At 38.7% G+C, this 25,113-nt stretch overlaps 1 protein-coding gene across 1 annotated transcript in view; it reads left to right on the top strand.

The window, feature by feature from the left end:
* The window catches only part of GLI3 (GLI family zinc finger 3), a 313,436-nt gene that overhangs the window by 167,149 nt on the left and 121,174 nt on the right, over positions 1-25,113 (top strand). Inside the window, exons 5-6 of the mRNA XM_077491685.1 lie at positions 17,436-17,641; positions 19,726-19,878. Of these exons, the coding sequence (XP_077347811.1) occupies positions 17,436-17,641; positions 19,726-19,878 (359 nt within the window). The remainder of the gene's footprint in view (positions 1-17,435; positions 17,642-19,725; positions 19,879-25,113) is intronic.

The following is a 25,113-nucleotide window of genomic DNA, read 5'->3' as shown; positions in this document are numbered from 1 at the left end:
TCATGAACATAGTTTCAGAAAGTAAACTCCAGGCAAACAGCTAAATACAAAGTTGAACTACATATGTGTTTACAGGTTTACCTGCAATAGGATTTTTAATTGCGTACAGCCAATAAAAACATCTAAACAAGTGACAGATATATTTCCTTAATAAAATATATCCAAACCCTCACCTTGTAAAACAACCCATTTGGTTTAAAATAGAAATGAAAAGCAAAACATTTATGTAAACATATAAAAACATTATAAATACCTTATTTCCCTTTTTAGTAAGTGATCACATTTCCTCTGTTCTCAGCTGCTTAAGGAACGCAGGGAAGAGAAACAGCAGAACGCTAACCTTCTCAGTGAATGGATGTGCAGAGAGGGCCTGTCAGCCCAAGCCTGATCATTGGATTTGCTCTGAGCACAACCAAAAAACTAACCACACTAAGCTATCATGCCTAGTATGGTCAGGTTTAATAGGCAAGCAGAGGGATTTCACACAAAAGAAGCAATGCCAAGAGAACAGGATACCTTTTCATATGAGTACATGGTACATCAGGCACATCTCAGGATTATTAAATGTTGGGTTGACATATTCTTTAAGCAATTTATGTTCCTGGATTAGCAATGCAGCTTCTAATGTCACTTCTCTGCCCCCAGCCTTCTGGTTGGACAGTGAATCAACATCATCATCTCTGTCCAGTGAGCATGGGCTGACGCAAGTAGCAGTAATGCTAAACCCAGATGTAGCAGAATGATCTTCCTGACTAGCAGAGGTATGTGCATTGCAAGAATGGCTGAGTGACATTACAAAGTCTCAGTAAAATAGTAAACATGCTTCGCAACCATGTTTTTAGCCATTTGCCTGGAGGTGCACATCAATACAAATCACTGGTTGTAAAGCACTTTTTTCAAAATGCTATTTGTTTAGCATTTCAATAGTACTGTATCTACAGAGATTTTCCCTCAATTTGAGGAGATTTCCTCTTACTTCTTGTCACGTCTTTTCTCTGGAGGTTAGGGGAAAACTTTCCAGCTGTAACATAGACCACATAAGAAACCTGACTTATGTTCCTACTCTTCCCCCACTCTAAGACAGATGGAAAAAATGTTTGGATGAATTCAATGTCCATGAACTATGTAACAGATGAGTATTCCAAAAAACTTCCATATTAACAGTCAAGCCTTTATGTTAGCATTTTTATAAGAAACATTATAAATCTACAGCATTGAGAAATTGTCCAAAATGTTTTGTGTTAAGAGTGTGAGGTTTACATTTCTGAAGCCAAAGAGATATTCCACCTTAAAGGCTTAGTCTTCGAGGTATAAGTTAAAAGAATTAAAAAAACAAACATCTAGTTCCACCATCAATCCTGTAGATTTCCAGACTATACATCATAGAGTTTTTGATCTACCTACAAGACTTTGTTTTTCTCCAAGGACATACACAAATCTTGTTTGCCACCATATTTATCAGGGATAGCAATAGAGCTGTGTTATATTACAGAGCAATGAAATTAAGCTGTTGTAAACAATATAAAGCCTGTCGTAAACAGTACCAAATACAAGTTATTGGAAGTCAACAAACTGAAGTTATTGGATGGAGCAGTATTCCTTCCAAGGGAATCTTTTATCATCAAGATTACTTTCACTATCTAAAGTTTTTAAGCCTCTGGATTAATATTTTTATGGGATTTACTATATTGAATAATTATCTGTGTTCAGACAGCCTGACTCTATGTTAAAATAGAAAGACCCAAAACAGCTGATTGTCCACAGTTGATTCCTTGGCAATGCCCATGACTTCTTGAACTGATGTGAGTTTCCTCCCTTTGTCTGTGTCTGTACAACTGTTATAGGCACATTAAGCTGCCTTAGGGGTATAGACTGATGGTTTATATATGCTGAGAAAAGCTGTAGTCCATCTCTGGCAGACCTGATTATTTTACACATAAAATTATTTTTTATATAATCTCTGATTTTAAGTAATTCCATGTAGTTGCTCGGATTTGCAGATGAAAAAAAGTTTGAATTTTTGTTTTTTTATTTTGGATTAAAAAAAGAGAAAACAAGGGTACTTGTTTATATATGTATAGGTGTGCCCATTGACACAGAATTAGGTTGTTCTATGACGCTTTAGTCTGGCTATTATCGGACAGGAAACACCGTAACATTTTCAGTAGTATGGATTTATAAGAACACTGCAGGTGCGAGATTCCCAAAGGCTGTTTGACAAATTAATTGCTTCCTGAGTTCTCTGTTCTCACACAAAATGCCTTCTATTTGAATAGCCCAGATTCTTCAAGCTATTGGAGTGTCTAATAGACCTATAGACACTGAAGTGTGTACCCTTAACAGCCTCTGTATTTATTTGTCACTTCATTAATGGACTGAATACAGAACGTTTAACCTTTAATTCTTATTTGATCAGTTCTTCCCGTAAATTTTATTTTACCGGGTATTTACTGAACACTTTCTGTTTTGTATTTCCTCTTTTATCAACTGTCATCAATTAAAAAAGAGGCCAGTGTGCCTCAAAAGCTTGCACTACAGTCTATTTAGCTTATAAATGATATCATAATGTCTATATTATAATAAATTAACATATGCATGCATGCAGTATGCAATAAATAATTTTTTGATCTGCATATTTCAATTATTAATAATTTTACGCAGAAATGTCATAGTTTGACAATCTGTTTTCAATTAATATAAGTAGTAGAACATGTTTGTGTATTGAAACAGAGCTGCAGGAGTTTTTCTGATTTGAAGTACCTTGATGGATGAGTTTACAGCTGTTTAATAAATAACTTAAAGTGGCTGCCTATCTGTACCTATATCAGAGCTCCTCCCAGTGCTCACTCCTTGCACTTCTCCTGATGTCAGCCAAAGAGGAGGGGAGGAGAGAGAGACAAGGAGTCACGTGAGCACCAGGGGACGCTCTGGTATAGGTACAGATACGCAGCAGTTTTATATAACACAGATGGGCACATAACGTTATGTTACAGAGAGATGGAATGTTTTTATTGTAGTTATAATAGCAGCAGGAGGGGAGGGAGCGGGCACACTGACACAGCAGACAGGCAGTTGGGGGGGGGGGGGGGGGGGCAGAGAAGGATGGAGGAGAGCTGCGGATGACAAAGTTATGTAGACAGACCACAGTGACAGGGTTGAGCCATGATAAACCATGGCCAGTTTACAATGGGGGGGTGATATAGCCAGGCAGAATCAGCCATATTTTTTAGGTGATAGAAGGGGCAAAATTACACAGCACAAGCACTGTGCTGTTATTCATGCTTCAAGGGAACAGGATATGTGGGGTTTTTTTAGGCCAACAAATGCTTTAAGTGGGCTTTCTCCTGTAGTACAAAAATTTGTGATGTAGAAACACAGAGCCCTTTCTATAGTCCTCATAAACCATATTGGTGGCCTTGCCCTCTACTTGGAAAAACAAGAGAAAATTGGACTTGGACTTTTTAGGCACAGTCAACAATAATTTATTACAAATTTATTTTATTTTAATATAAACGTATAAAACATACATGATCTCTAAAAACCAACATTGATGGTTCAATATACCATATACAATACCACTACTGTACAGAACCAAATATAACTGCAAGGAGACAGGGAGATGAATCAAGCTCATTCCATGTAAATGAATCCAAGGATTTGGTTCAAAGACAGATAGGCGGTGTAGTAATGTTCAAATATATACAATTTGCTCTACATGTTGCATGCATATTGCGCTTCTTCAGGAGAATTTACATTAGCTATCAAAAAATAAAAAATAAATGGAGGGAGAGAATTGAATTGGCATGGATAGAAGGTGGAGATAGAGAGCAACAGGATCAACCAGTTTTTTTTTTGCAGAATACAGAAAACAAATCTCATAGTGACTGAGTATGAACAGCAAGTAATGCACCATTTATTGATAGTTTTTAATGATGTAGGTTTAGTGACACTTTGATATAGTTCTATAATTAGTAATATACCTGAATTTGACCACCAGCTATCAGCCTCGTGCTGTCCCCTGTACAAAGGAGCTGAAGTGTGAGAGAAAGAAGCTGTAGCATAAGGAGCTAATCGGTTCAAGTGCTTACAAGTACTATGCTGATAGGAGGAGTGGGAAGAGTGACATATTTATGCTCATCATTGTGCTGCTTCTGCTTGATTGTTCAATTACAGGCTGGAGTGGGTCAAGGGCCACCTGGGCTTGGAAGAAGTGGGTTGAATGATGCTGGCCATCAGATTAATGACACCTAACTGCAGAAAAAGTACTGCTGGGGAAATCTCTGGAAGAAAGTTAATTATTTCTGCAAAAGTTTGTTTTGATATTTTATCTTTAAATGGACTGTACATTTGTATCTCTTTTTGGCTGCAGTTCTGCTTTAAAGAGCATAAAAGGGGCTAACAATTAAGATGATATTGTTTGTGCGCTAAAGTAGCTAAGTTGTGTACTGTTGTTGGGTGTTATTCTGGAAAAAAAACCTTTCTGTTTGTGTATACAGCTAAATAAATGACTGAATATACTTGCACTGAATATCAAGTTTCTGAATTAGTCTACTTCTCTGTGTTGCAGTCTGGATAAGATCACTTCACAGAGCCAATGTAGTTTGGCAAGTATCACTCTGTAGTTTATTTGGTTTTAGGATTTTGAAAATAACATTCAAAGTAGCAGCAAATGTGTTTACTTCTATAATACTGAAATATTAGGTAATATACGGCTTTTTGAGTAAAATATTACTACTAAGGAGTGTCAATGCAGCCATATGAAACCTAGTAGCTGCTTGTGAATACTTTACTTCTCTGATCTGCATATGAATACAATAGATTGTTGGCACATGTCACAGAGGAATATGACATGTGGATGGGGGAATTGATCCTGTTTTACTCTGTTCAGCCTGCTGGCTGTACGAAAAAATGAAACCATGTATGTCCAGCTTTAAACCTTGAAATAGGGGAAGCCCAGCTCACCTGCTCAGTTGTTATGTTTTTTGTTTTTTTTATCCATGCCTGCTGCACTTCTCTCCTATTTTTTGGTATTTTAATGATCTAAGAACCCTAATGCCGCGTACACACGAGCGGACTTTTCAACATCCAAAGTCCGACGGACTGATTCTGTCAGACTATTCGATCGTGTGTGGGCTGCAACGGACTTTTGATTCGCCAAAGTCTGACGGACTTTAGAATATGGAACATGCTTCAAATTTTTCCGACGGAACTCCGCCGGACCCGGTCCCTTCGAAAAATTCGCTCGTGTGTATGCTATTCCGACGGACTAAAACCGACGCTAGGGCAGCTATTGGCTACTGGCTATGAACTTCCTTATTCGAGTCGAGTCGTACGTCATCACGTTCGAATCCGTCGGAGTTTAGTGTGATTGTGTGTGGCCAAGTCCGCTCAGTCGAAAAGTCCGTCAGAATTCTGTCGGAACTCCGGCAGAACTCCTTCGGAAGTCTGTCGGACATAAGTCCTCTCGTGTGTTCGGGGCTTTACACGTGATGCTGAAAAGCTAACTAAACATTACCCAAAGCCTTCATTCAGATTTTCAAAAATGGTGTACAATTACATTAAATAGTGCATATTCACATGTAGTATAACATTAAAAAAAAATCATTAATTACTCTGTAGCATGTGATCGGAATATGCGCATCATGTCATACATCTACTGCATTTTATCAATTTCTCAAACTTCTTAGGGAAACCTCTAGCAGCGTAGGTTAATTTGTACATGGGTAATGCATTGTTAATAAGTGTCACCCGGTTTTGAAGAGATGGAGGGATTGGGTTCCTCCATCTAAGGGCCAACGTTTTCTTGGCACAGCAAATGACTATTTTTAGTAGGGTTTTCTCCGAGTTAGATATCTCTTCCTCCTCCAAGTCTCCAAGAAGACACTTGGCTGGAGAATAGATGTTTGGAAGGGCCAGGGTATCTTCCAGATATTTCAGGGTTGTCTTCCAAAATCTCTCCACCAGGAGGTACTGCCACACCATATGGAAGAGGTCTTCCAATGCTTCCCTGCAACAAGGGCATTCTGCTGATTCCTGCTTACCCATTTTATGCAGACGTGTCGGGGTATAATATATTCTGTGTAAGTAACAATTTGTCTTGTCTGTAGCTGAGATCATTGAAAGTAGTAGTGATTCCAGGGCCTCAGACCAGGACTCTTCTGTGAGGGATGGTATATTGACCTTCCATTGTGCAGCCACCCTCTCTTTCCTAGGAGAAGAGGATGTCAGCAGGGTGAAATAATATTTTGAGATTAGTTTTGAGTGATCCTTTTCAGATATTAATATTTGCATACTAGATAGGGAAAGCACCACCCCCCCCCCCCCCCACCAAACTGCGCTGTTGCTGCATGACACAGCTGAAGGTAGCGGAAGAAGAACTCATTTGGCATCTTATATTTGGTCTTTAAGTCTGTAAAAGATTTAAAGGTCCTGCCCCCAAACAGTTGATGGGCATATTTGACTCCATAGTTTGCCCAACATGCTCCATCTGGGATCTTAAAAATTTTACTGAGCTGAGGGTTGTGCCATAAAGGTTTGATCAAGGAATTGGTAGGCTGGTGCACCCTACTCTAGTGTTACACACATGGAATAATCTATATGAAAGTTTCAATATGCCTGCTCCCTGATCAGGATATGGACCATTTCTATATAATATATTAATCATTGCCTCATATGAGTGGACCTGGGCTGCCTGAGTGGCCACCGAGGCAATGTACATTTTTGGAAAGCCCCACCAATGGATATGCGTTAACTGGGACGCTAGATAATAACATTGCAGGTTCGGTAATGCCAGACCTCCCGGATCGTACCAGTAAAATTAATGTATCCAAGGACACTCAAGCTGGATTAGATCACCAAAGAAAAGAACAGAGTATCTTATTAATTTTTGTGAACATTTTCTTAGGGATATAAATTGGGGCATGCCAAAACAGGTAGAGAAATCTGAGGAGATAAATAATTTTAAACATGTTAATTCATCCCAGGAGGCTGAGAGGCAACTTATTCCATGTCTGTAGACTCTCCCTTAGGCGCAACCGCAAGGGAGACAGATTATTAGGTATGTAGGTACTCAGTGGTACAGAATCTCAACTCCCAGGTGACAAAAGTGAGAGACCACCTGCAGTGGGACTCTGGGGGCATCCTAGGAGTATACTCAGAGCTAAAGGGGAAAACTATGGACTTATTCCAGTTCACTTTGAATCCTGAATACTTCCTGAACCTGGAGATCCTATCTAGGGCAACGATCAGGAATCCCTCTGCCTCTGCTAGATATAGGCGCATGCCATGAGCATATAGGAATGTTTTTTCCTCCAATGCATTGATCCTGCATCCCTTGATGGCCCTATCTGCTCTCAAGAGGGCCGCTAACGGTTCTATAGCGAGGGCAAATAACAGGGGCGACAGTGGGCACACCTGCCATGTACCCCCAGCTATTTCAAAATTATCTGTAATGATATTATTAACTCTCAGTCAAGTCATCAGTTTAAAGAATATATAATGTTGCGCTAAATATATAAGAGTGCTATAAAGCAATCATAATTAAATTAATTATAATGAAGAGTGAATACACATGAATCCTATAAAGAGTCCATGCTACATATCAAGTGCTGAAGTGAAACCAGATAATAGTCCCTTGTATGTAATTATTCAAAAAGCGATACACAAATATATATATAAAACGTGTAAAAATCCCGAAAAATGGTGTTCAATCCTTTTCTGTGGGTTAAATCAAAATGATGCTCCCGTATCTTGAACCGTTATGGCTTACAGACAACATAAGTAAATATGGACCCTTACCACAACTGATGGACTCCCAAACAAGCGGAGTCAGTAACGCAGGCAGAAATAACCCTCTGCAGGGATAAACATATCTCTCCCAGGCGCACTTTCCACCGATGTCCTTTAAGCCGACAGAGCGTCCTCGTGTGTGGACAGCATGGGAAATCCCGAATGAAGTCAATACTTTCAGGAAACAAGGAATTCTCCTCACTTGGTCTTCGACGGTGCAGAGAAGATAGACAGGCCAACCAGCCAATCTCTGCTGATTTTCAGCGTCTCTTCCTATTAGAATCTGAAGTGCTCTCCGATGTGGGGCTGCGCTCGGAGACTCTTCAGTCAGCGAATCTTGGGCTCTCAGCTTCAGCTGGGGAGGTTTAGACTCCAGAAGATGGTGTGGCGTTGACACAGTGTGTAACAGCAGCCACCCCCGTGCTGAATCATTTATTAAAAGATACGTTGCGACTGATATAGCAACTTTTTCTGTGTTTTTTCGACTAGTACTAAGTCTAATTGGCGAACATCCTCCCTCCAAGTTCTATGGTTATCTGGATAAGTGTTTTTAATATATTCCACTTCAGCTTTCTCGACAATTTTTAACGATTACCAGACTTTCCACTCCCTAGTTGAGCGGAACTGTTTATTAACGCCAGATATAGAGCCTCTAAGTGTGGCCTTGAATGCATCCCAGGTAACCCCTATCGGCACTTCACCTCTATGTTCCAGCCAAAAATGATTTATGGACACAGCTGTGGACCTCTCAAACACTCCTCCTTGAGCCACAGGGGGCTCAGCTGCCATAAAACACACCCCTTTGGTTTCTCCATATCAGTAGTGAGAAGCAGAGGGGAGTGGTCCGAGATAGCCTGCGGAAGGTATTGGATACCTACAACCCTTGGCAACAACTCCCTGGACACAAAGCACATGTCCAATCTAGAAAGGGTATTACATGTGGAGGAATAACAGGAGTATGCTTTGGTATCTGGGTTTTTCCATCTCCATGCTTCTTCAAGCTTATATGACTTCACACAGGTCTCCCATGGGGAGCTGCCTCTGGTAGCCATCCCGTACCTATCTATTTCAGGCGACAGCACAGAATTCAGGTCCCCTGCCACAATAATAGGGCCCTCCGCCACCTGGAGTACCCTTTCCATCAACATTTCCCATACCCCCACAGTAGACAGGGATGGTATATATACCGCCACAAATGTATACGGTTGATTTTTAATGACAAGGATCGGGACTACAAACCTACCAAAAGGGTCTAATTTGACCGTCTTGGTAGTGTACAATAGAGATTTGGATACCAGGACAGATACTCTGGCATAATTTGAGTATGTAGAGTGGAATGCCCTGCCCACAAATGCCCTATGAAGGGCTAATGTTTTGGAGCCAACCAAATGCAATTCCTGCAGGAATATAATCTTTGGTTTACGTTTTTGTATGTTTTTAAAGACTAAGGCACGCTTAGTCTCGGAATTGAGGCCTCTCACATTCCAAGGTTAAGAGTCTGCATGGTTGATATAATAAAGATTTATGCCGCCTACACACGACCAGACTTTCTGTCAGAAAAGGTCCAACGGTCTTCCCGACTGACTTTCGTCCGTTCGAAACTCCTTTAGTTTTGAATGTGATGACGTAAGACAGGACTAAAAAAGGAAGTTCAATAGTCAGTAGCCAATAGCTTCCCTTGCGTTGTATTTGGTCTGTCGGACCAGCATACAGACCAACGGTTTTCCCAATAGGAATTGAGTCTATCCAGTGGTTCGCCTCTTTAGGTGGCTTGAAAAATTGTTTTACCTTTGTGCACCACTCTTATTTTTTAAGAGATTACAATGTAAAAATGCAGTGCATCTAATTCTACATACATTGCTAGCAAGTGTATGAAAAAGCAGGAATACACTAAAAGTGTCATGGTTGCTTATACAGCATACAAAATGTATACAATCACAGAAAGAAACATGGTACAGCCCTGAAAAATAAGCTTAACCACTTCCCACCCGGCCAATGTACATATGGGAGCCGCCTCCTTCTGACTGGACGTTCAGGAACGTCCTTTAGAAGGAGGGGGATCGCGCGCGCGCGTGCCTGCGCAGTGGCGCGATCCCGATGTGCTCGTGTCACCCGGACACGGCGCATCTCGGATCGGCAGGAGGGCTCTGTGATTGGCCCTCCTGATCACATGATGGCCGTGTCCAATGTAAACAAACAGCCGGTTGCTAGGCAATCGGCTCTCCTCTCCTCACATGGAAGTCGTCGCTGAGGAGAGGAGAGCAGATCGCTGCAGCCGGCTGGTGATCAGTGAGTATGAGCTGTTTTTACAGCTTTTTACTAACTGATCACCAGTCTAGTATAAACCTACAGTGTAAGCACACATGTCACCACAATACACATGTCACCACACATGTCCCCAAATAAAAAAACACATGTCCCCCACATATGTCCCACTAAAATCACATGTTCCAATGATTATATGCACACATATGTACGTGATCATTTGCGTACATATGTCCGTGATCACACAAACCAATTATTATACACTTAACAGAATTTTTTTTACCAAAAACATGTAGCAGAATACATTTTGGCTTAAATTTATGACAAAATTAGATTTTATTGGATTTCTTTTAAAATAGAAAAAAGAAAATATTGTTTTTTTTTCCAAATTTCCGCTTTTTTTGCGCTTATATCGCAAAAAATAAAAAACTGAGTCGTGAATAAATACCACCAAAATAAAGCTCTATTTGTGCGAACAAAATGATAAAAATTTCATTTGGGTACAGTGTAGCATGACCGCGCAATTGTCATTGAAAGTGCGAGAGCGATGAAAGCAGAAAATTGGGCTGGGAAGGAAGGGGGCGAAAGTGCCCTGTATTGTAGTGGTTAATGAACTATAATGACCACAGCATTTTTAAGGGGTAACCCAAAATTAAGAAAACACACAGCACAATAGGTTTAGTACTATAGTAAGGGTACATCCCAAGCATAAATCTTATTTCTTTTGATGTTTCCATCACATAGTCCATCCAGAACTGAACAAGATGAAACACCCCCAATAAAAGAACCATGGCAAGAAAAAACATATGAGAAGGGGATGGGTGGGTGGAAGCTGCAGACTGTTGCTCCTCTGCTGTGGTTCTTCTCTCCTCAGGTGACTGCTAGAGCAGGAGAATCTGCGCTGTTTATGTGCAAAACTGCTTCAGCCCACCGAAAACCACTACCGCAACACTGTTGTTGGGCATCACTACAAGCTGCAATCACTTTTGGCAATCTGCAAAAGAAGAGGGGAGGGAAAAATCATGCAGAACACCCTTTGTGCTATCCAATGGAGCACTCTATCATTCATACTAGTATCAATTGTTATTCAGTGTCTTAAGCTTTTTAGGTTCATGGTAGATTGAGAGTAAAGCCTAGTACACGTGGGCCAAAAGTTGAGCGGCATTGGCCGGTTTATTATTAGGCCCCATTCACACCTGAGTGTTTGACGCTCAAAGTTCCAAAATGCTCAACAACATACAAAACTGTGCCTGTTCACACCTGCGAGTTTAAAATGTAGTGTAGAATCACTAAAAGCTCCAAAAAGTACATGAGATTTAAGCTTCAAGCACTTTTGTCATCAGTAAACTTCAACATAAAACACCTAAAAAACACACACACATTTTTTCCCCTAGTATAATATACTCAATTTCCGCTGAAAAAAAAAAAATGTGCAAGTCTCAGACACCAATAAAAAACACTTAGCCCTTGTACACACGGTTGGACATTCCGACAACAAAATCTGTCGGATTTTGTCCGAAACTGGTGTTGCATACACACAGTCGGACAAAGTTGTCGGAAAATCTGATCGTTCAGAACGTGATGACGTTATTTCGTTACGACAGGACTACGTTCAGGCTAGTAGCCAATAGCTTTGGTCTTGTAATTTGATCGGAGCATGCATGGCACTTTGTCCGATCGGAATTCTCTACTAAAGATCAGACAAAGTTCGATCGGACCATGTTGTCGGGAAATTTTATAGCCCAGCTCTAAAACTTTGTCGGTCGGATATTCCGACAGAAACAGGGAAAAAGTCCGATGGAGCCCAGACACGGTCGGATTATCCGACAACACAGTCTGATCGGACATTTTCCGTCGGAATGTCCGGCCGTGTGTACAAGGGCTTAAAAACATACAGTCATTCAATAAAGCCTATAAGATCAGAAAGGTCTTATAAAATTTAAACCGGATCTTCACCCATTCTAATGACTTGGCTCCTTTGCATGGCAGGGGTGGTTTAGGAGTAGTGTATACACAGCTCCTGCACCATCCCAAAGATGCTCCTTGCAGGACTTTTTTTCTGTCCTGCAAGCGCACGGCCCCAGTGTGAAAGCACTCAGTCTTTCACATTGGGGGGGCATGAGAGGTGGTTTTCAGGCACTTTGTAGGCACTATTTTTAGCGCTAAAATGCCTGAAATGCACCCTAGTGTAAAAGGTGTCTTAGAGCTTTGGAAAACGGTAAGTAAACACTGCAGATATATGTGCTTTGCTCAGATTCCATGACTGGAATTTACAACCACTTTAAATTAAGGCAAGTATTTATACCTCTTGATCTTGCCACATCTGCTGTCTTTTCTGGGCTAGCATTAGTATCTTACTATTGGTTTTTACTTGTTTATGGAGCATCATAATATATACCGAACCTCCGTTTTAAGAGACTGGATGTTTTTCTGGCAAAACTCTGGTCCGGAGATTAAAGCGCCACATAAGGCTATATTCAGAAAGAAGTTTATTGATTGTCTGTAGTATTTATTCAACATGATTCAGGGGCCCAAAATTGCCCCTTCATAAGACTGTCTTGTGTATGCACACTGCAACACAGTGCTGCTCAGTCACTGGTTTGAAAAAAAAAACTCAAATTGTGTTGTTTTGGGCATTCTGAAGGAATAGTAATCTTAAACTCTATCGGCTTTATAAATGTGCTATTAATTTATATGGGAAAAGAATACATACAGTATAAGGACACGAAAGCTGAGGAAGGATGTATATAAAAGCAGCTTTAGAGTTTCTTGCCATTTATCAACTACATATAATACTTGCGGCCATTGCTTAACATATATAAATCTGAAATGCAGCCTTACAATGTTATTATTATTATTAATCTGTTTTTTCGGCTGCTTTTAAATCTGCATACTTCAGGAATCCCAAATAAAGCATGAAAAAAATGTGGATCGTGTTTGCGGTACCATTTATTTTTAATGGTATTGCAAATGAGGCCAGCAGATGAAGTTTTTACATGCAGCAAAATGCACAACAAACGCATAGTAAAAAACAAAACAAAAAAACATACAAGCCCCAATGTCTGAAAAGATGCATGAGCATGTTTGTTGAGCATAGGGCAGCCCATTTAAGTGAATAGGCTGCCCTGTGTGCATCCTGCAAAAATGTGGGAAAACCACAAAAACACACAATCCCACTACGTTAGGTGTGAATGAGGCCTTAGCACAGTAAGGAAGTGTAAACAGTGATAATGCACAAAGCACAGTACCCCATTGCAACCAGGTAATATTATCAGTAAAAGATTCAATCCCAGTGGTTAATGTGTGTTACTGTACACTGCTTTGAATGATATGGAATAATTCCACTTGTCTTAAGATACGGTATATTTCTGTTTTTGTAGCCAAATCGGGATGCTTTATATTTGTTACAGGTCTCCATTCACATAGCATATGTTAAAAAAACAAAAAAAAACTGCAGCTTTGTTTTTTTTTAGATGCTCCGTTCTCGACCCTCCAGCACAGAAAAAAAAATCTTACATAGTTCTCTTTGTCAGCTTTGTTTGATATTAATTAACCCTGTCTGTCCCTGGCTAGACTTCTAGTGGCATATATCAATGAGGACAGACTTAGGGCAAGCTCACTTTGATATTGTTTAAAACACTTTGCTGTTAGCCATGACACCTCCAGAGAAACATCTAAAAGGTAAGAATATAGGTATAAATGTAGGCATGAATGGAAATACATAACAAACACAAAGTAGGGCTTTCTCAAATATGCCTGCAAAAGTGGAAGTATGCTTTAAAGTGTACCCAAATCCAAAGACAAAGATTTTATATATTGCGGCATAGGCAGCAGCATTTACAATGAGGTAATGCGTTAGGGATATTCCTTTTAGTTTTCCCATTTGTTATACTTTCTAATACAGCTTTGGCTCTTTATCACAATGAAATAAAGCATTTAATGGAGTTACTGCATCTTTACAATCTGATTTTCTTTCAAAAGGTATTTCCGCTTAAAGCTTCAAAGTCAAAAAAACATTTATTATCATTTGTTCTGAGGGACAGAAATCATTCAAGAAATCTCTTTTGTTGTCTACTCTATTTTTGGAGCATCAATGACTTGGAAGGGCCACCTTTTTATTACATTCTGCATATTTTAGTAAAGCACTGTGATCAGTGTGTGGAGAGGATAAAGTGTTGTAAAGTTGTATGAGTTCCAGATTCATCAGATAGGAGAGGAATGAAGTAGAAGAGAGTATCACATCTACCATACTTTGTTTCATTGGCTCTGGAGCTCTCAGGGGAATTGCTTTGATCTGTGATTAAGATATCGTTTGTGTTTAGCTTGGAAGACATAGTAGACCTGCCTCTGACATTAGATTATACTCTGGTGACATCTGCCAATAGTAGGACTCACTATTATCGAAACAGATCTTCTACATTTTGTACCGAGAAGCCCTCTGTCCTCTTGCTACATGTTTCACAATTACACTTGAGTTTGAGAACCTTTCTTCAATTGTGGTAAAATCCCACACAAAAAGGATACTGTAGTGATCACATATTTTTTCTATGAGCATTATCTAATAAAACTATTGTAAAAGTTTGACAACCTTGTTAAAATAATGTTCCTGTGCACAACCCTTGTTGTGATACAATGCTGAGTGCTGTGGTAAACATTTCTTAAAGTGTTACTAAAGTAAAAAAAAAAAAAAAAAAAAAAAAAAAAAAAAATATATATATATATATATATATATATATATATATATATATATAAATTAAAATAACAAACATGTTATATTCACCTGCTCTGTAGTGGTATTTCACAGAATGTCCCCTGTCTGCCTCTTCTCGGGTCCCCCGGCACGCTACTGGCTCCTCCTCTTCCTGATCTATCCCCATAGCAAACAGTTTTTTTTATGGAGGCACACAGTGTCCTTGTGCTCCTGATATAATCATCCACCAGAGGATCTCCATACCCCTTAAAGGGGATGGTGCATGGTGACCAACTATGGTCATAAATGGAGGTGAGCGCATATATGTGAAGATGAAGGGACACTGAAGGTGTTTTTCACGATTCTGGCTAAAATGAGAATCATGCTTTTTTTTGCTTAGAATAAATATCACAATTTTTGTGGTGTAAGAATTGGGTTAACTTTACTGTTTATTTTATTTTTATTCAATAAAGTGTATTATTTCCAAAAAAAAATGATTTTGAAAGACCGCTGCGCAAATACAGTATGACATAAAATATTACAACAATCGCCATTTTATTCCTGCTAAAAAAAATATATATATATGTAATGCTAGGGGGTTCCAAGTAATTTTCTAGCAAAAAATACTGAATTTAACTTGTAAGTAGCAAGTGGCAGGAAATTTTTTTCAGTCTTTAAGTGTGACTGACCTTATCTACAGAAAGAAGTTCATTGTTTGTTTTTCTTTATCTCTGATGTTAAAATAAACTTGGCAGGCTGCCTGGATTTTTTTTTTCCAGCTGTTAGAAGTGAGCGAAGTACTTTGCACTTGTTACATAGAATCGGGGAAATGCTGTTTTAAGATCGGGAGGGTGGTAGAATTGAGATTTTGATTTTTTTAACGATTAGTCGTGCAACTCTATTTCACATTTAAAAGTTATACAGTGTGGCATTATATGAGTTAGATCAATGGGGAGAGCGCTGTACCATCTCTAGCACTTTCATACTTATTAGGGACATCATTGGGTATATAGCAACAGACCCTCAATCATTGTCTCACAGCAAACTTTGTACACATAGTAACGCAGGGGATCAGACATTTTTATATTCCAATGGCGTATGCTGCGCTCGAGTGCTGTAGGAAAATAGATGCAGCCGTGTACAGTGCTGGCTCTATTCTCCTCCCTCTTGCCCTTCACATGGGGAGGGGGGAGATAGAAATGTTTTTTTTACCTTAATGCAAGTAATGCATTAAGTTAAAAAAGTTTTTAGCTTTAGTATCACTTTAAATACTCTCACACCCCCCTCCCTTCCCATAGCAATATAAAGCTGTCATACACTGAGCGAATTTCAGACAGTTCATCCCTCCTGCCCGACATCCTTTGATCTGTTGGATATTCTGAAAGCCATCAACAGTGGATGTCAGAATACAACAGATGCACTGCAGATTTGTCTATCTGCATCATATAGTGTGGATGGAGGAATCTGTTAGAATTTTTTTTTCTTTCTTTAGCCTACAGTATATGGCCAGCATAACTGTTTAAGGGCTGTCATTAATTTACATAATGAATAAAAAACGTAAAGAGTTTTCAAAGTGTTATTGTTTGTTACTTAGAGTGCAAAGCAGCTTAAAGAAATCCATTTAAAATGAATGCCTTAAAGCCTAAGTGCCACAACAATAAAGAACAGAAAAATCTGTACAAGGGACATGTCTTTCATCAGTATGATGTATCCCTTCTGTTAATGCCTCTTCATTTAGTTGAAAACCTCCTCCATTCATGCCCTCTCATCCCCGTTTCCGATGGTGTGGGGATGAATACTAAGTGGTTGTCTCAGGCTCTCATCATGAGAGCCTGATTATGCCAGCCCCTTCCTCCCAGTTCCTCCACTTATAGAAGCCATACTACAACTTCTATGAATGAAATAGGATCTAAGAGTAGACAAGGGATTGATGATTAAAAGGTCCACCCCCTCCACTCATAGATCTTGCTTCAGTCATAGAAACGGTAGTACTAACCTCTATGAATGAAGCAGTTGGGCAGAAAAGGTGGGCAAAGATAGGGGATAATTTCAACTAAAAGCATAGCCATCAGCACAATACACATTCTACTGACAGCAAGGTTTTTACTTTGTGCTGATTTTTTCTGTTTTGTATTTTTGATGCACTTAGGCTGTAACTGCATTTTGAAGGGTAAGTGAGACACTATTACATGTAATTTTCCATAATTAAAGAGCTATATGGATACGTTCTCCAGGTGACCTCTGCCCTTCAGTGCACACTGACAGGCTCAGCAGCGCTGTAGAAGAAAGTTCTTCATAATGAAGATTTTCATACGAGATCTGGAAACAATCCAACATTCTCCTGAATCGTTCACCTCTATCACATGGTGGATTGATGGGACTAGTAGTTTACACAATAAAGATAATGTTCTGCTCTGCTTGAAGCTCACAGAAAGTAGCAAGGACACTGCATTTCTGGCAGGATCAACAGCTATTTTCTGTACTTGCTGCAAATGCTCTTAAACTGAAATGTAAAAGCTAAAGCAGCCACCACATCTAAGGACTGGTAAGCTGCAATATATTTTATTTTTTGTATTTGGGTTTAGATACGATTTAATGTTAAGCATATTTCGATTTTTGAATATAGATACCTAAAATACATTTATAAATGATTTTTTGCTTTATAAAAATATTTCAATGTATGTATTTGCAGGCCTTCTGCATTAGCAAGCAGCCCAACATATTCAGATCTTCCGTTCATAAGAATATCTCCACACAGAAATCCTGGGACGACATCGGACTCACCATTCAGCCCTCATCACCCTTATATCAATCCATATATGGACTATATCAGATCATTACATAGTAGCCCTTCACTATCTATGATATCAGCAGCACGTGGACTTAGCCCTACAGATGGTAAGTTATGAAATACTGCAGCGAAATGACTATATAGTAGAAGTAAGTGCTCTATATGTTTAATCCAACTGACCTGCTCAAGAGAAGGAGGGTATATGGGAGTGAAGTCTTTCACAGTGCAATGTCACCTGTAGTAATGTACACAATAAATAAGAGTAAGGCCCCTTTCACACATGCGGACCATTGGTTTCATCAGTTAAGTTACTTTTTTTCAAAGAAAAAAACGTAGGAAGTTTTACATCAGTTTGTCATCGGTGCAAAAACGGACCATTTGGCAGTTTACATCCGTTTTTAACCAATCTGTTTTTTAAAGGGAATAAACATAGGGCTTTGATCTGTTCCAAAAAAATGGATGTTGACAAGCAGATGTAAAAGGATGTTAATGGATGATCTTCCCTTTACATCTGATTTTACATTGAGATGCATTGATGTCTGTTTTTCATCCGTCAACGGATGGATGAAAAACAAACAGTCCGCATGTGTGAAAGGGGCTTAACTATGGAAAAAAGGTATTGCTTTTATCATAATAAAGGAAAGGTGAGAAAACATACAGACAAGTATAAAGACTTCAATTCTCCAATACTGTGTTCAGTTATACCTAACTGGGAAATTGAACTTTTTTTACTTTTATGATATAATAGCGGATTTTTTTTATAGTTTTTTGTTATTTTAAAAGTGAATGTGCTATTATTTCCTCATTTCAACAAATACTGGTAGTAAACAGAGTTTATGGCTTATATGTAAAATTGGCAAATATTTTGAAAAATTTCCTCAAGCATGCCCCTTTAAAAATATCCTATAGACATGTTTGTGAGGCGTTACATTAATATCAACCATACCTTAACCCAAATGTTTCAAAACGCTTTAAAAAATAAAATGTATAATTTTAAAAAGTAATCAAGCTGGCTGTAAATTTAAGATTATGCCTTGACTGGATAGCTTTCAGATTATGACCATGTTATTCATAGATTGACTGTCAGTTCAAGCACATTAGCTACAATCATCTTGGTGTAAAATGAGTCACCAGTAGAAGCAAATCTGTCCCTGTTCAGCATGTGAAAGGCATCCTCAACCATTTTCAGCTGGCTGCTCGACAGCAAAGGACATGTCTTATCTATTAGACACCTTAATAAATTATAGAAGATAAGGCAGCATGGTAGGAAATTGCTAACATTTCCTCTTTTACTTTTTCTAAACATCTTGCATTCTGTCTTCTCACAGCGAGCTCTGCTGTTGACATGAGCCCACTATACATTGTATTTTTTTTCTGTTTTGTGTCTAAATCTGTAAATAACATCAGTAACATAAAACATAACAATTTACCATACCATTCATTTCATCTGTATTGTGTTCATTAACATATTGCAGAGAGATGGGTTCGATGACAGCACCACACAGGGATGCATACATATGAAAAGTGACAGTTTTGTCACTTGGTTAAATATTCAAGAATAAATACAAAGAATTCTGTATACATAAGTCATAAAATTTGAGCTACATGAACAGGCTGGTTACTGAAAGGATTTTTTTTTTTATATATATATATTTAGCAAAGTGTGGTGCAAATCTCTGCTTGACTGCTGTCTCTTAGAAGGAGAGGAGGGGGAGACAACATTTTTAGCCTATTAAATTGGAACATATAGTTTTTCAATGCTTTGTTATATATACATTTAAAACATCAGCTTGATGTAAAAAATCTTATTTCTTCATTCTGAAATGTTATCTCAACAATTGTTAAGTAATTGGGGCAATTGCACTAAGCTACTGAGTTGCTCCAGTGCCTGACCTCACAAATGCACTTCTGGAAGAATGGTCAAACATTCCCTAGACACACTCCTAAACCTTGTGGACAGCCTTCCCAGAAGAGTTGAAGCTGTTATAGCTGCAAAGGGTGGGCCAACTCAATATTGAACCCTACGGACTAAGACTGGGATGCCATTTAGTTAATGTGCGTGTAAAGGCAGGTGTCCCCATACTTTTGGCAATATAGTATATTATTGATATAATTACATAGAGTGCTGATGATTAATTGCATGGTTAGGAGTTACAATACAAAATAAAGTCATGCTCTTTGTGTCTTTTAGTTCCTCATGCTGGTGTCAGCCCAGCTGAATATTACCAACATATGGCACTACTCGCAGGACAACGAAGTCCATATGCTGACATTATTGCTTCACCAACAGCTCCAGGTGTTGGAGCCACTGCTCTTCATATGGAGTATCTTCATGCTATGGAAAGTAAGTACCTCTTCTTTGCTCAAAGTAAAGCGGATCTGAATCTATGTTATTCATTTACCTGTCTGTATATGTTTGTGTGTTGTTTGTTAGCTTACCTACATACATATTCCTTAAATGCAGAAATAACGTGTTTTGGTTAAAGTGGAGTTCCACCCATTTAAAAGTCAGCAGCTACTTACCTGTCCCACGGTCCAGCGATGAGGGAGCACAAAGCCTCACTCCTCTCCCCCTCCTCTCCATGGTGCTGGCACTTTAACTGTGGGCGCTCGGCTGTGACTTCACAGCCGAGCACGCACTGTGATTGGCTGGACAATCTTCTGGGACCCGTAACGTGTTTCCAGAAGATTGAAGGAAGGGAGGGGGGAGAGATGATCTTCTTTCCGGCGGCGCCAGGGGAGAAAGTGGGAGCTAGGTGCCTCTAAAAACAGGGTACCCACCCCCACCCCCCCCCCCCCCCCAAAAAAAATTACATGCCAAATGTGGCCTGTCAGTGGGTCAGCAACAATTAAAGTGGAAGTTCCATTTTTGGGTGGAACTCTGCTTTAAATTGCTTACTAAGAAGATGATATACAAGAAGGTTCCTAGGTTTTCAAGTAAACATTGGATTTTTTTTTTTTAACTAAAAAGTCAGGCTGTGATGAAATTAAATTTTTATCTTACTTCCAGTGAGTCTGCCTTTCAGGTGAATTGAAAGCTCTCTTACATAGTGCATTTTAGTTGATCCCCCTCAGGGGAGGCCAGACAAGGGAAGCAAGTTAGAAAGTGGGGCCTACATCACTTGCCCCAGCCCACTCTCAGTTTTTTTTAAGTGGTGACTCTGAAATTGTGAAAATGCTTTCTCTTGGACTGATCTCACATAGACACAGCAGTGTTTAGCCACTGTACATAGTAACTACATTGCTAAGTCATTCCAGAATTTTTTTTTATTTCTCTAACTTTGCCTCAGTTTTTCTGAAGAGTACCCTCAGTGCAGGATTGACCCACGTGAAGATAAAGCTGGTAAACTATGGCTGCTATATCTTCATTGTTTTCAATGAATGCAAACTGAGTTTACATTTTGAGTTTAAATATATTAGCCCCTCTTGTGAATCACCCAAAACCTTGTTTTTGTGTAGGATTCAAGCAAATGACTGAAAGTCTGAAAGGTTTTATATATAATCTGTGGCATGTACAGTATACTAACAACTCTACAAAATGATGGTTACTATGGGTTCTTCATGGCTTTAAATATCCCTACTAGTTTTAATTCTTTGTTTTTAATATGATCTTCAAAAAATTACATGTATTTAGTTGGAGATACTTTATTGGGTCTTGGTCAAAGTCAAGATCCAACCACTGAAAATTGTTCCTATGCATGAGTACATGGAATGAAAATGACCGGCAATAAGAGTATGTTTTTTATGAAAATACAAAGTATTTAATTGTGGCTTTATATAATTGTTGTTGCTTTTTTATTTTGATACATGACATTTTTCTTATTTGCCAATATATTAATTTAGTGTTTGAGTTAATAAATCTACAAAGCATTATTTTTGTCTAATGCCGCGTACACACGACCAAACTTTCCGTCAGACTAGGTCTGACGGGATCAGTCCGTTGGACAATCCGATCGTGTGTGTTCTAGTCTGACCGTTTTTTATAAAAAAAATCAGACGGACCTAGAAATAGAACATGTTTCAAATCTATCGGACAGACTAAAAATCGGGAAAACCGTTCGTCTGTGCGCTAGTCCGACAGACCAAATACGACGCAAGGGCAGCTATTGGCTACTGGCTATTGAATTTCCTTGTTTAGTCCCATCTTACGTCATCACATTCAAAACATTGCTAAGTCCGTTTGTTCAGAAAGTCCGTCGAACCTCCGCCAAGTGTCCATTGGGGAGTCCAGTCGTGTGTATGTGGCATTACACACATAATACCATAGTCATCAGAAAAACAAATGGAATGCCTAGTTCACAGTTCATTCTCCATTAGATATAGAATGAGCAGGTAGACTATATAAAATTGTAAGGCTACTGCTGACGCCTTTTGCAAAATCCAAGCTTTTTTTCTCTACTTTGTGCTTCAATGAGCTGCTTTCTGCTGTTTTGATACACGAAAACTGACAACACTAAGACCCCCTTCACACTGGGGCAGTACCGGTGTTAGCGGTAAAACATCACTAGTTTTAGCGGCGGTTTACCGCTGTTATAGCAGGGCTTTTCAGCCTCTAGCGGGGTGCTTTTAACCCTGCTAGCGGCCAAAGAAAGAGTTAAAAGCGCCCGTGTTTCGGCACTGCAGAAGCGCTTTGCAGGCAGCGCTGCCCATCCATTTCATTCATACACCGCTCCCAAACTGCCCCAAAGATGCTGCTTGCAGGACTTTTTTTCCTTGTTCTGCAAGCGCATGGCCCAGTCTTTCACACTGGGGAGGCATTAGGGGCGTTATTTTTTATAGCTAAAATGCCTGAAAAGCACCCCATTGTGAAAGGGGTCTAACTCTTTTGGTGTGTTGGAAAGCTTAAAATTTGCATATTGGAAACACATTTATATTTAATTTAACTGCTACCACATTTATCTTTTGGACTATGGTGTAATACCAATTTACGACACAAAGATATTATGGAAATTCTCAGCCATGCGAGAATAACCTGGTGTTCTTTATTTCTATTTATCTTTTTGGTTTTCCGTGCCTATGCCTTTTTGTTTTAGACTATGTATAGGTAGGAAGAACAGTTCTGATTATGAGTTGGTGTAATCCAGGTCCCTAGTTTTCTTTACAGTCATTTATGAGCTGAAAAATAAATGATTTTTTGAACACTGCCTACCAGTAATACGCCAAGTGTATGGGTAAACCACAGACATTGTGTTGCCTTTCCAGGATGGAAGATGCAATAGTTTAAGTGTTCAATTAACTCATATTCAGTATGCAGCTCTTGTGAAATCATTTCTGGTATCCTTCACATGAAGTTATGGCTCAGAGCCCCCACATCTGTTAGTTTTGCTATCACCTTGAATGTGTTGGCTTCAATACTTTCTGAGCCCCTGACCAGGATCTAGGATAAATATAAGAAATTCTAACTTTTTTCCAACTTTTGTTTTGTGCATGATCATTCTGTGACTCATGACAATGTAATGTAAAAGCCTATTTATATAGTAATCTACAGTATGTTTGAAATGAACAGACATAAAAAAATGTTTGTTGTTTCTGCCTATGACAGGCTTAGTGGTGACAGAGTATATGATATTGCCTAAAGAAAATCAGTTCTCTATGGAGTGCTATATTATCTCCGGTCTTGCATCTCACAGTGTGAAAAAGTTTTATGTCCACTGCTAAGTTCTATGGAATTTTCCAAAGTATCATGACCACATGGTGTAAACAGCAAACAAGCATAGCTCATCTAAATATACAATCTCTTAGCACTAACACAAGTACACAACTAAAACATACCATAGGTGCACACGGCATTGATTTCAACAAATTTACTTGATGTTTTTAAATCCATAAAAACATATAGAAATATATTTCCTGTGCAAGCCACAGAGAGAAATAAAGTAATCACAAACTTTACACTACTTATTTGCCCAGTTATTTTCTGGGAGTATTTCCAACGTCAAACAACTTCTGGAGCAGACCTTGTAAGAACATCAAAGAGAGACTGGGGGAATTTTCAAATATGCTTTCTTGTGCTCTTCTTATTAGTTGTTTCCAGCTAAGACATTTATCATGCTTCTGAGTAGCATGGAGAAGCACTGGGAAATGTAGTGTTTAATCATAAATTCTTTTGGCCCAAGTAATGGCAGTCTGGCACAAATACAGTTATGTACTGTTCTTATAAAAAAAAAAGTTTGTCATCTTCATTTTCCTGATTGTCTATAGAACAGCACATGTAAGAAGGTTGCTAAATAATAATGTATAATAAACATGTCTAAAAAGTATAGGAGGTTTACCAAGTCTAAAAACATGCATCTTATTGGATAATAGGTCAGGATAATGTCCAGAAATCTTTAGCAATTAGATCTCAATATATATCTGATAATTTTTTTTTTTTGCGCTACAATATTAGAGGCGTTTTCCAATGACATTAAAAAGCTGTCATTTAAACTGTACTTCTGAAAACATACTTGGGTGGGCATATGTGCCCATGAATAGCTTTGATCTAAGCTGTCATTGGACAGCTCAGATCACTGTCATAAAGTACAGAGTCAATCAGAGTGACTATGTACCTTGTGATCACTGTGAATTCATTTTGAGCAACCCTTTCTGTATTGTGAATAATCTTAATGTTATACACTCTAAATGTAAAATGTTAAAATAAAGGAAACAGTTTGAACTAAATTAGATGTATACATGCTCAAATTATCCAGAGAAATTGTTGGGCTGCTTGCGCTGATCAAACACAAATTTTCCAACAGTCCTGTTTTAGAGGAGTCGTCACCCTGCTGAACTGTCAGAATTTGATCCATCTATGGCCATCTTTAGAAAAGTGAATATACACTTTGCCAAGTAAATGTATCTAAGCTCAGCATATATGGTGAAACCGTGTCCACTTCAATCATTTAATCTTGTATTAGCAAAAATCCATGCTTTTACATAATTTCCCTTGCACATAACTGTGTATTCAAAGCAAACACAGCTTCATCTTATTCACTAAGTGCAGTCAGCATTCACTTTGCTGGCAGGCTCTTTTACTAAATCAACCACTCTCACACTGTATATATACATAACTTTATTCAATGATTTGTTAGGCTGTTATTAGTTATATTTTACTTTTTCTGTAAAAGCTTCGATGTGGATGAGTGTGTTTGAAGCTATTATGTCAACCGTGCTTAAAAATGCTGTGATAATTACATGGTGATATTTTCCTCTTAGTTTTCATTTTAATACAATTACAACTTAATGTTAATAAAACGAATCAAGTGACAATGTCATTTTCTTTATATGATAGGACTCTGTAATGGATGATGGGTGTTTCTGTTTAGACAATGGCTAGCTGGAAAAGCAATTAAAACATTTTTCCAGTCTGTAAATTAATTGCCATAAGGACAGGTTTTGAATGTTCTAATATTCATCACTTGAGAAAACGAAACCTTTGCCAGTAAGTTTGAATATAACAAGAGACTTTAATAGCAAAAGAGAACAGAAATGAATTCATGCTTTCTTTCAGCATTGGACGCTGTATGTATTCTGATGAAGCTGTAAGCTTAGGTTATACATAAGTAACTGTATACCAAGCAGCTACTGTCTGCAACCAGTT

The sequence above is a fragment of the Lithobates pipiens genome, unplaced genomic scaffold, assembly GCF_037356315.1.
Source record: "Lithobates pipiens isolate NorthernLeopardFrog02 unplaced genomic scaffold, aLitPip1_a1.2 Scaffold_19, whole genome shotgun sequence".
Lineage (NCBI taxonomy): Eukaryota > Metazoa > Chordata > Amphibia > Anura > Ranidae > Lithobates > Lithobates pipiens.
This window is presented reverse-complemented; position numbering and strand designations above follow the sequence as displayed.